This window comes from Balaenoptera physalus (assembly GCF_965194825.1).
Source record: "Balaenoptera physalus genome assembly, chromosome: 19".
In the NCBI taxonomy this organism is placed as follows: Eukaryota; Metazoa; Chordata; class Mammalia; order Artiodactyla; family Balaenopteridae; genus Balaenoptera; species Balaenoptera physalus.
This window is the reverse complement of record NC_138900.1, coordinates 9,180,677-9,193,137: the sequence shown is the minus strand read 5'-3', so window position 1 is coordinate 9,193,137 and position 12,461 is coordinate 9,180,677. Positions and strand designations below refer to the sequence as shown.

The 12,461-nt window shown below is 50.9% G+C and overlaps 1 protein-coding gene across 4 annotated transcripts in view; it reads left to right on the top strand.

Moving 5' to 3' along the window:
• FKRP (fukutin related protein) overlaps positions 1-8,963 on the top strand; it is a 37,664-nt gene extending 28,701 nt beyond the window's left edge. Inside the window, exons 2-4 of one of the 4 annotated variants that reach the window (XM_082438255.1) lie at positions 75-133; positions 957-1,018; positions 5,146-5,836. In XM_082438255.1, coding sequence (XP_082294381.1) covers positions 75-133; positions 957-1,018; positions 5,146-5,699 — 675 coding nt within the window. In that variant the 3' untranslated portion in view covers positions 5,700-5,836. The other 3 variants (XM_082438257.1, XM_082438258.1, XM_082438256.1) reach the window with 3 other exon arrangements.
• Positions 8,964-12,461: the final 3,498 nt, after the last annotated feature.

Genomic DNA, 12,461 nt, shown 5'->3' with positions numbered 1-12,461 from the left:
CTTCACCCCAAAGAAAGACTCTAGTCCTCTCCAGACCCAAACACCGTTCTCGACAATCACTGTCACTCTTTCAGAGACAGAGCGACCACCAACGGTGGTTTCAGCAATGGCCCCATCCTGATTCCTGGCCCAGGTCGGTTGTCATGGTAACTCTTCCCAGTCGGGAACACCCTTAGCCTCCTCTCCCCTCCACCTTTGTGGTTATGGAGCTCCAAACCTGTCCTGGCCCTGCACCAGGAAGAGGTTGCTAAGGTAACCCAAGTCCCTGGTGGTCCTTATACCCCTACCCTCATTGGTTACTATGGCAACCTCACCTAGCACTCAGGTAGAAAGGACCCCAGCCACAAGGACACTGCTGAGGGAAACATCTCTTTCCCAACCCCTCCGCCCAGCCACCCAGTTGGCATTACCATGGTAACCATCTATCTCCCCCTTTCCCATCAGTGGGGGGGGGGGTGGTCTGTGGACCAAACCAACCAGGTGTTTTTATTTAGAGGAGATGCTCTGCTGAGGAGTAGTTGCTATGGTTACAAGGCCTGGACCATCCCCAGGGAGGTAAGAAACAAGCAAAGCCAAGTTCTGGTTACTATGGTAATGGGGGCAGTCCCCCTTCCAGTGACCCTAGGAACCAGGCCCACCAAGGTACAGGACATTTTAGGATTGTCTCTCAGGATGGAGTGTGTCTAAGAAAGGGGTTGTCATGGTAACACCTTCTGTCACTTCTAGCCTTACCTTTCTGGACACATTTATGAAAGAAGGGATGGTTATAGGTTGCTATGACATCCTTCCCTTCACTCCTTCCCTTCACGGATGCTTCAGGTGGTCCCTGAGCTTATGAGATTTAAAGAGAAATGATTCCTTGACCTTCTCGTTGCCACTTTTGTAGGTAAAATGAAATTGTGCTCTATTGTGTGAATTTGGCTGATTTGGGGTTTTCTGGTTTCTCCTTCCCTCAGCAATACAGCTGAGCTGGGCTGGAACCGCCCCCCTGGAGCTCCCTCAGCCTGCAACCTAGGAGGTAAGAAGCCCCTCAGTGTCACCTGCATTCACGTGGGAACTGCCCTTGTCCCCAAAGGTTTTTCCACACATCACGCATTTTCTCTATCCATCACATTCCCATTCTACAGATGCAGCAACTGAGGCTCAGGCCAGGTGAAGTCTAGCCTGAAGTGAATGTGCATCCACTTACCTTGTTTTGTGGGCAATGGAGAGACAAAGTCTCAGCTTAACTGTCCTCTCCTCCCCTGACCACCTTTTCTCTCTCATGCTCCCTGCTGGTTTCCTGCTCTATCTGTAAGTTGTTTGCAGGGATTTTGTCTGTCTTCCTACCTCTGGAGGGCCTGCCCAACCACTGCCTGGTTCACCCCGTGTCCTCAGAACACAGAGGGCACTCAATAAATGAGTTAATGAGTTGAATTAATTAATTAATGTGCCATATTCAGCTTTGAAAGCACCTATCAAGTGAGGGCAAGGGAAAGGGGTTATCTCACTGAAGATGGGCTGGAAAGTTGGACTGTCTTTGTGGACCCAAAAGAGACAGCAGAGTTTATTGGCTAAAATCACAACACTGGAGCCAGCTTCCCGGTCAAATCCCAGGTCCACCACTTCCCAGCTGTGTGACCTTGGGCAAGTGACTTCACCTGTCTGTGCCTCAGTTTCCTCATCTTTCAGTGTGATCATAATGTGAAGATTAAACAAGTTAAGATCGGTAAAATGCTTAGAACAGGGACTGGCACATCAAGAGCAACTAGAATTGTTGATATTATTGTGATCCTTCAAAATCATCGTTTCATCTACTTTGCCCTAGTGAAGGAGTTTTGAGGCCTTACAGTTGGAGAAGCCAAGACTGACCTTGTCAGGGTACTAGATGATTCCTCTCTCTCACTACTCTGGTTCCCTCACCTCCTCATTTGGCTGTCATACCTCTGGTCTCTGAGAAACTGGCTTCTGTCCTCTGCCCTTTTGGGCACCTCCTGGCCCAGAGTCAGCCAGATAGCGCGTGGTGAGAACCAGGTTCCGGAGGCGGAGACCTGGGTTCTGCTCCCTCTGGCCTTCCTGTCTCTGTGCCGCAGGTTCCCCGTCTGAATAACAGGAGTCAGTCATTCATTCCACACAAATTTATTGAGCACCTGCTGTGTGCCAGGTACTGAGCCGTGTTCTGGGTGTACAGCAGGGAACAAAACAGACAAAACAAGAGACAAGATAAGTAAAATCTACATGAGAACTACTAGGGGAGGAAAATAGCCCAGGGATGGGACATAGGAAGTATGTGGGTGATAGGGAGAGGCATTTTTAAGTAGGGTGGCCAAAGGAAGGGATCACTGGACAGGTGACATTTGAGCAAAGACCTGAAAGCCAGGGGAGAAGGCATGCAGCTGCTACCTGGGGAAGAGCATCCAGGCGGAGGGAATAGCCAGGGCCACAGCTGGGCTCTCCTGGGTGTATTTGGAGAATGGTGTTTGGTGGCCCACGTGGCTGCAGCTGAGCGGGCACGTGGGAGAGGGTGGGGGATCACGTGGAGCCTTGTGGGTCCCAGCGAAGACTTTGGCTTTTCCTTTGAGCGAGTCTCGAGCCACAGAAGGCTTGAGCAGACGCAGGACAGAATCTAATTGTAGACCGAACAGGATCCTTCTGGGCTCTGAGTGGAGCACAGACCATAGGGAACAAGGCCGAAGCAGGAGGAAGGTCTCTTTAGAATTGTTAGAAGATTCTGAAACCATCTAAGGGTCTCCTCTCTGTTTCTGTGTACCTGAGCGCTAAAATTCTAAGATTTTTAAGACCCCGAAGATTCTGTGGTTCCAACGGTTCCTCCCCCCCACAGTAATGTGAGTTGCCCAAGCTCAGTGGTATTGTCTGTCTCTGTGTGTTATGTGTCCACGGCTGTGTCCCCGGGGCCTAGGACAGTGCGTGGTATGTTGTAGGAGTTCCCCAACCTGGAAGGATGGAAGGAAGGAGGGATTGATCGAAGGTCCAGAAGGCAGTTCCAAGGTTCTGAAGAATAATAAGTCGCTCTGAAAGTGCAACTCAGATTCTTAAGTGCCATCTGAGTTGGGTCAGAGAAGGGCAAGCAGGCCTGGGATGGATGAAGAGGGATGAGAGGGCGTTTCTGGAGGGAGAAAGAGAGAGGAGACAGGGAGACCAGGGCAGGGCCCCAGGTGCATGGCCGCAGTGCAGAATTTGGCCCTGGGGACCTGAGTGGGCTTTACAGACACACAAAAACCCTGCCCCCAGTCACCATCTTTTCACCAAGTGCATTTTCAGTGCCCAGTCGTGTGGGAGGAACACAGTGGTGATTGAGACAGTCCTGGCTGTACCCTCCTGGGGCTCACAGTCTAGTGGGGCAGACAGAGCCATCCCCAGACAGTGCCAAACTAGAACAGGCAGCCCAGGGGTTCCGGGAGCCCAGAGGGGACTTCTGACTCAGCCTGTGGTTCAGGGAGGGCTTCCTGGAGGAGGGGCCATCTGAGCTAAAGCCTGAGCATAAGTGAGTTCTCCAGGAGAAAAGAGGCACGGGGAGAAGGGGTGTTCGAGAGGAGACTCTTCTAGGCAGGAGGAACAGGATACACAAAGGTTTAGAAATAAGATCTGTTTGAAGAAAAGTCCAAGACGGCTTAGGCACAGAGTTCGAGGATGCATGGCAGGAGATGGGGCTGGAATGGTGGCAGGCAAGGGCCAGGTCATACGAGGCCTGATGGGACTTTGTAAGAAACTTAGACTTTCTCCCCAGGGCACTAGGGAGCCATGGCAGATTCTGAGCAAGAAAGGGAGAGGTCAGATTTGTGCTTCATGCAGACCCCTCTGGCTGCCACGAGGAGGGGACTTAGGAGACCGTGGGAGGCTGGGTGGGGATCTGGGTGAACCGGGGTTGAAGGGAGAGCTGTGGGAATGGGGAGGAGGGGGTCAGAAGTATTTAGGAGGTAGGCAGATTAGCGGGGTCTCTGACGTCCCCTTCTCCGGGAGGGGCAGAACCTATGAAGATCCTTCATGGGGAAACTTTAGTATCTGCTCAGAAGAGAGAGTTAGTTATTCCTTCTGTGCTGGAGACCAGCCAAATCTTCAAGTTGTGATGGGGACATGGAGACAGCGCCGCCTGGGGGTTCCTTAGGAATGTGGCCCGTGAATAGAGGTGGAGGTACCCTATGGAGGGAGCACAGCCTCTTTGGATGCAGCCCACTCTACTTCAAAAAAAAAAAAAAAAAATGATTTTTTAATTGTGATAAAACACACAAAACAAAATTTGTCATCTTAACAGTTTTCAAGTGTATAGTTCAGTAGTGTTAAGTATATTCATATTATTGTACAAACAATCTCCAGAACTTTTTCATCTTGCAAAACTGAAACTCTATACCCATTAAACAACAACTCCCCGTTTCTGCCTCCTCACAGCCCCTGGCAACCACCATCTACTTCCTGTTTCTATGAGTTTGACCCATTCCATTAAAAAAAAATTAATTAGTGGCCAACATTACAAGCTGGAATAATTCTATGATTTAAGAAAACATTTCTAGCTTTCCTTGCAAAACCAAAAACATCTGGCTGACCATCAGGAAAGAGATGGCCAGATGGCAGAGGATTTGAGGAAGTGAGGAGGAGGCAGCAGGGGAGGGGCTTGGTGGCCAAGGCTCTGACCCCGGGGCCAGGGTGTGATGGGGGGGAGGGGAAGGGAAGAAGAGATCAGGGGTGAGAGCAGGCAATGAATGGGGTCTGGGCATTTATAACTGAACTCGAATCTGAATGAGAAGTTGACAATGAATAAAAGGGTGGGACTGAACGAGGAAGAAGGGAAGGTGATTCATTGGATGAAAACTTGCTGAGCGTCTAATGTGTACCTGGCTCTGTGCTGAGTAGAGTAGCCTTGGGGACCCAACAGTGACCAAGACAGGCTCAGAACCTGCCCTCACACAGACTGGTCCCTACTCACTAATGAATTAGAGTGGTAGGCTAGAGTCGGGAAACCCAGGGGACTGAAGGAGCCCAGAGGGGGTTGCATGACCCAGCCTGGGATCAGGGAGGGCTTCCTGGAGGAGGAAATGTCGGAAGTGAAGCCAAATAAGGAAAAGGCTGGGAGAGGAAGACAAGGCTGAGGATGGGTGGGGGGGTTTCTGACAACCAGCTCCAGTCTCCCCTTTCATCCCTGCTCCCCAGGATACCCGGGAAGCCCAGCTAAGGGCCTGACTTCAGCCCCATGCGGCTCACCCGCTGCCAGGCTGCTCTGGCAGCCGCCATCACCCTCAACCTCTTGGTCCTGTTCTATGTCTCGTGGCTGCAGCACCAGCCCAGGTTCTCCCCGGCCAGGGGCTCCCGCCGTGGATCTGCCTCCGGCCCCCGGGTCACCATCTTGGTGCGGGAGTTCGAGGCCTTTGACAACGCTGTGCCAGAGCTGGTGGACTCCTTCCTGCAGCAGGACCCAGCCCAGCCGGTGGTGGTGGCAGCCGACACGCTCCCCTACCCGCCTCTCGCCCTGCCCCGCATCCCCAGCGTTCGCCTGGCGCTGCTCCAGCCCGCCCTGGACCGGCCCGCTGCAGCCTCGCGCCCCGAGACCTACGTGGCCACCGAGTACGTGGCCCTGGTGCCCGACGGGGCGAGGGCCGAGGCACCGGGCCAGCTGGAGCGCATGGCCGAGGTGTTGCGAGCGGGAGGCGCACGCCTGGTGGCCGCTCCCGTTGCTTCGGCCAACCCTGCCCGGTGCCTGGCCCTGAACGTCAGCCTGCGGGAGTGGACGGCGCGCTACGGCCCGGCACCCTCCGTACCCCGCTGCGACGCCCTGGACGGGGACGCCGTGGTTCTCCTGCGGGCCCGCGACCTCTTCAACCTCTCGGCGCCCCTGGCCCGGCCTGTGGGCACCGGCCTCTTCCTGCAGACCGCCCTCCGTGGCTGGACGGTGCAGCTGCTGGACCTGCCCTTCGCCAGGGCTCGCCAGCCCCCGCTGACCACGGCCCACGCGCGCTGGAAGGCGGAGCGCGAGGGGCGGGCGCGGCAGGCGGCGCTGCTGCGGGCGCTGGGCATCCGCCTGGTGAGCTGGGAGGGCGGGCGGCTCGAGTGGTTCGGATGCAACAAGGAGACCCCGCGCTGCTTCGGGACAGTGGTGGGCGACACGCCGGCCTACCTGTATGAGGAGCGCTGGACACCCCCATGCTGCCTGCGTGCGCTGCGCGAGACGGCCCGCTACGTGGTGGGCGTGCTAGAGGCGGCCGGCGTGCGCTACTGGCTGGAGGGTGGCTCGCTGCTGGGGGCGGCCCGCCACGGGGACATCATCCCGTGGGACTACGACGTGGACCTGGGCATCTACCTGGAGGACGTGGGCAACTGCGAGCAGCTGCGGGGCGCCGAGGCGGGCTCGGTGGTGGATGAGCGCGGCTTCGTGTGGGAGAAGGCGGTGGAGGGCGACTTCTTCCGCGTGCAGTACAGCGAGAGCAACCACCTGCATGTGGACCTGTGGCCCTTCTACCCTCGAAACGGGGTCATGACCAAGGACACGTGGCTGGACCACCGGCAGGATGTCGAGTTCCCCGAACACTTCCTGCAGCCTCTCGTACCCCTGCCCTTTGCCGGCTTCGTGGCGCAGGCACCTAACAACTACCGCCGCTTCCTGGAGCTCAAGTTCGGCCCCGGGGTCATCGAGAGCCCCGAATACCCCAACCCAGCACTCTTGAGTTTGGCAGGAAGCAGCTGAAGCTCCAGCATCTGATCTTGGAGTCAGGAGCACATTCGGGCACAGGGCATTGTCCTTTGTCTTGGTGCTGCTGGCATTTGGTGGGCGGGCCAGGGATGCCAAGCCACCCTGCTGGGCCCAGCACAGCCCGGGACATCAAAGGTGTGCCCTGCCCCAAATTTCCAGGGCTGGGGCAGAGTTTTGGAAAGAGAGGGAGAAAGAGTGTAGTTTCTGGGGCCAGACTGCTGTGTCCCAATTTCTCTGCGCCTCGGTTTCCTCCAGTGTGTGCCCTCAGGGTCTAGCACACAAAGAGCCCCAGGACACTTGGCCGTTGGGGTTGCTTCAGCCACTAGAGGGCGCCCTTGTCCTACCTTGGGGCCAAGGCGAATGTAAGCCTGGGACCTCTGTTCCACGGCTTTCACGTCTCTTGAGCTTTTGGTCTTCCCTCTAGCCTCCTGTGCCTGGTGGGACAGGATAATTAAATCCCCTTCTTTCAGAAAACGACCTCCTTCCCTCCTGGGAGAGCGCTGTGAGGTGCATGCTGCTCTTAACCCCATCTTGCAGAGAAGAAAACAGACTCTGAGGTGCGGCTGTGGTTAAGAACCGGGTTCTGGATCCTGGCCCCTCTCCATTTAACTGTTACCTCATTATTTTAGCTCTCTGCACCTGTTAGCCACTCGCAAGGTGGGGTAAACAATAATCGTAGCTCACATTTACTGAGCACTTACTGTGTATCAGGCATCGTTCTCAGTATTTCACACGGAGTAACTGACTTATCCCTCACCTTGACCCTCTGAGGTGAGAGCTGCTGTTATTTTTATTTCACAAATGAGGAAACTGAGGCCAGAATGGTAAAGCCACTTGTCCAAAGTCAGACAGCTTGGGAAGTGTCAGAGAGGGGACTTGAACCCAGGCTGTCAGTCTGTAGCCTGCGTTGCCGTTGCCTGCTATGCCCCTCTCTGGTGATAGTACCCAAGGGGGGCTTTGGGAAGCCACACGGCTTAGCAGGTAAAGCGACAGCAGCCTTCCTCTTGTGGTCGTGCACCTAAGAGGAGATACTGTTTGAGCATGTACCTCCAATAGGTATATTTATTTATAAATTATATTCAGGTACTACTAGCATTCTGTATATTAGTAATAAGGCTTAAATTATTCTATTTTAAAATTAAAAATAAATAGAGAGGGTTTTGTTTACCAGCCTCATCCCGGTGACTTGTCCTGCACACCCCTTGGGTGTACGCACCTGGCTTTGAGACCACAGGCTCTGAAGTAGGAGAGGCCTGGGTTCAAATCCAAGTGCTTCAAATCTAAATCCCACTGTGAATTTGGGCTACCAGTGACTCTGCCTCTCTTCACCTTGGCTTTGCACCTGGGAAACAGGGGTAATGGTGACCCTCACCCCACAGGAGTGCTGTGAGGCACTTGGGTGGTAAAGGGGTCGGGAGTCAGGGCTGGGTGTGGCTCCTGGCTTGGCTACTTACTTTCTTTGTGACCTTAGGCAAGTCACTGCTTCACTGAGTGGGTGGCGGGGATTGGTGATATTGCAGAAGCGTGAAGCCCTTGGAGGAGGAGGCTTCACAGATCAGCAAGAGAAGATAAATGCCAATTTGGCCCAGATTCCTGAGGCTCAGACATCCGAAGCCTGACTTATAACGCAGCCTCTGTTTTTAACCACTGAACCTGCCAATGGCTCGCAGTCTGTTAGGTTCCCAGGGAGCATTCTGGAAACATATGGGGATGATTTGGATTATTGCTGTGATCGGACCGTGCTCTTGGCTCTTGGAAGGCACGGCCCAGGGATGGAGATGTCTTATAATATATGCAGGGCACCTCCACCCAGTGAAGCAGGGTCCCTTGTCACATACTATTTTAAAATGTCCCATTGGGCATTCATGAAGGACGGTGATGTTAAAAATATTTTGCAACTGGTGTGGTAATATAAATACATAAATCAATATCTGCATCACATCTTAAAATATTTTTTTAATTCTCAAAATAATCAATATTAGCTATCTATATATACATATTTCTTTAAGTTGTTGCCAAGAACATAAGTTGAAGCTCAAATCACTCTTAAATTGTTGTAATGGTTTTGTTTCATTTAGAAATTGTTGGTGTGATTTCTTGATTGGCACAGCTGTATATACATAAAATAACATGTTATATATGTACATATGGATATTTAAAATAACCTTGTCTTAGCTGTGGTTTGATAAGGGAACCACATCAAATGCTATTAGCAACTTCCCATTAAATTGAGAATCATTAGGACTTGAGATCTCAATAGATAAAGAATTTCTCTTAGCAGCAACTGCAGTGTTTTGGTGTTTTTCTCCTCTCTTTGCTGTTCCTGAACTAACAGCAATTACATCTGAAACTTTTCTAGCCCTTAAAATACTGTCTTGGGGCTTCCCTGGTGGCGCAGTGGTTGGGAATCCGCCTGCCAACGCAGGGGACACGGGTTCGTTCCGCGGTCCAGGAAGATCCCACATGCCGCGGAGCAGCTGGGCCCGTGAGCCACAACTACTGAGCCTGCGCGTCTGGAGCCTGTGCTCCACAACAAGAGAGGCCGCGATAGTGAGAGGCCCGCGCACCGCGATGAAGAGTGGTCCCCACTTGCCGCAACTGGAGAAAGCTCTCGCACAGAAACGAAGACCCAACACAGGCAAAAATAAATTAATTAATTAATTAATTTAAAATATATATATATATATTGTCTAATAGTTTTGTCTATTCAATATCTTTATTACCAACTAACTAATGGGATGACAGAAAACCCATCACAACAACTAACTTGAACTAATTTATTGCAATACATATTATTGAATTTTACGATTTCTCACTTACTCTTATACTATTCACCAGCCAGAATTATTTCAATATTTTAACAACCAGCCCATCCATACTAGTGCAAACTATCGAAATTTTAGCCTTACTTGGAAAAACCTGGTTAAGAATTATCTGAGCCTAGAACCTAACTCTCCTTAGGCAAACACGAAGTCCTTTTTGAATGGTTTTCATAGGTTCTGACTTTTCCAGGACGTGTAACTACCATGTAAGATGAGGGAAGCTTGTATCGTGTTTTGTTCGAAACTTGGCCAAGGATTGTCAACAATATCAGAAAACCACGTTCCACCTGGTTCTTGGTAATTCAACACCTACACCGCATGTTTACAGCCATGTTAGGAGCTGCCTATGTTTCAGGTGTAAATGTTTGTCTCCCTCCTCGGGTTCTAGGAAGGTGGCCCCGCACATTTGCATATTGAAATGCATATTTTAAATTCCTATCCTTTTATTTCTCCTTTTTCTTACAGTTCGGGCAGTGGGATCATTTTTTTTGTGTGTGTGAAGTATTTGCTTTTGTTTTATTTTTATTTATTTTTATTTTTTATTGAAATATAGTTGATTTACAATGTTGTGTTAATTACTGCTGTACAGCAAAGTGATTCAGTTATATATATATATATATATATATATATATATATATATACACACACACTCTTTTCTTTTATATTCTTTTCCATTACGGTTTATCATAGGATATTGAATCTAGTGCTCTGTGCTGTACAGTAGGACCTTGTGTTTATTGGAATCATTTTTAATATCACGTGCCCGTGGGTTATATCATCCGTGAACTTCATTTCAGGAGAGCCAAGAGGACTTTCCCAGAGCTGACATTCAAGCCAGCACATGCACTGGTATGGCCATGCCTGTGGTTTAAACACAAAAGCATTAAATTATGGGTTATTAATCCATTGGTAAATGGTCACTGCCAAGAGTCCCCTACTATTACTCTCCTGGCTCTCCCTGGGGACCCCCTGGGTCTCCCCCTGACCCAGCAGCCCAGGGGTTAACACTAGGCACAGTGGGAGGAAAGAGGGTCCCAGGGACTGTGGAATGAGCCAACGCATTTACCAAGTAACAAATCTTCCGTGTATCGCCCCTGAACATTACAAAATATTTGCTCTGATAAGTGAATGGCACTCAAAGACATGTTTACAAATGCGCCTTTATGCACGTTAACTCAAACTGGAAACTGCCCAATGTCCGTGAACACATGAGACAAACTGTACATCCAGACAATGGAATACTCAGTGATTAAGACGGGCTGGGAGGGCCACAGAGGGTAGGAATGAACTACGGATACATGTAAAAATATGACTAACTCTCAAAAGCATTATGCTGAGTCAAAGAAGCCAATGCAAAAAGCCATATACCATATGATTCCACTAATGTGAAATTCTAGAAGCGTCAAAACGAATCCTTAGGGACCAAAAGCAGATCAGTGGTGGCCTGGGCCTGGGAGGGGATAGAGGGAAAGACAACAAAGAAGCACGAGGAAGTTTGGGGGCGGGTAGGAATGCTGTGTGTTTTGATTGTGGTGGTGGTTTTTCAAGCGTGTATGTATCTGTCAAAACCCATCCCCGTTGTCTGCTTTGATGGATACAATTTATTGTATGTAAATTATACCTCAAAAATGTTGACCCCCAAAAAGCAGATGGCGGAGAGGGGCCAAATGGTCTAGAAACATTGATCTGTCACTAGAAGACAAAGCTGAGTCATGTCGCTGCCTGCCCGCCAGACTGTCACTCTGAGCTTGAACCCGGGCCCAAGCCCAATCCAAGGCCAGCCCGAGCCCTTCCTCCCATGCCAGGCTCCTTGGGAAAAAGCAAGAGGGGTGTCCCAATAATAGGAGTGGGTGGGGCAGGGGAGAAAGGGGGAGAGAGATGGAGGCTAGGCTCCAGAGAGTGGCCCTCAAGGGCTTTTTTCTTCTGCTCTTATGTAACCTTCATCAGCGGCCTTTGGGTGAGGTGTAACAGAGCCATTGTCACCAGATGGTGACACCTGGCAGTGCTTGCCCAAAGTCACATAGCTGGTAGGTAGCAGAAGCGGAATCTGCACCAGGGTAACAGCCTCTTATAGCGACGAGGCTCTGTAGCTGGAGCCCAACTCATTCCTTCTGCAAATATTGAAGACCTACTATGTGCCAGGACCTCTGCTGTGCTCTGGACATACAGCTGTGAGCAGGACAAAAGTGGCTCCCTCCTGGAGTGCACATCCTAGTGGGGACAGGGTCTGGGAGTCACTTGAGGCCCTGTCAATACCGAGGAGGCTTGAGATGGTTCCAGTCTTTCTATATGGCCTAGATCAGCATTTTTTTTTAATATATATATATTTTTTTTTTTTTTAATATTTATTTATTTATTTATTTTATTTATGGCTGTGTTGGGTCTTCGTTTCTGTGCGAGGGCTTTCTCTGGTTGCGGCAAGCGGGGGCCACTCTTCATCGCGGTGTGCGGGTCTCTCACTGTCGCGGCCTCTCTTGTTGCGGAGCACAGGCTCCAGACGCGCAGGCTCAGCAATTGTGGCTCACGGGCCTAGTTGGTCCGCGGCATGTGGGATCTTCCCAGACCAGGGCTCGAACCCGTGTCCCCTGCACTGGCAGGCAGACTCTCAACCACTGTGCCACCAGGGAAGCCCCTAGATCAGCATTTTAGGCAAACTAATGGCATGTGCTCAGCAGTTTTAAAAAATGGAATAGAGTGCTTGCTTTGGCAGCACATACACTAAAGTTGGAATGATACAGAGATTAGCTTGGCCCCTGCACAGGGATGACACACAAATTCGTGAAGCGTTCCATATTTTTCTAAAATATGACACAAATGAACCTATCTACGAAACACACTCACAAACATAGAGAACGGACTTGTGGTTACCAAAGGGGCAGGGGGCGTGGGAGAGATGGGTGGGAGTTTGGGATTAGCAGATGCAAACTGGTATGTATAGAATGGATAAACAAGGTCCTACT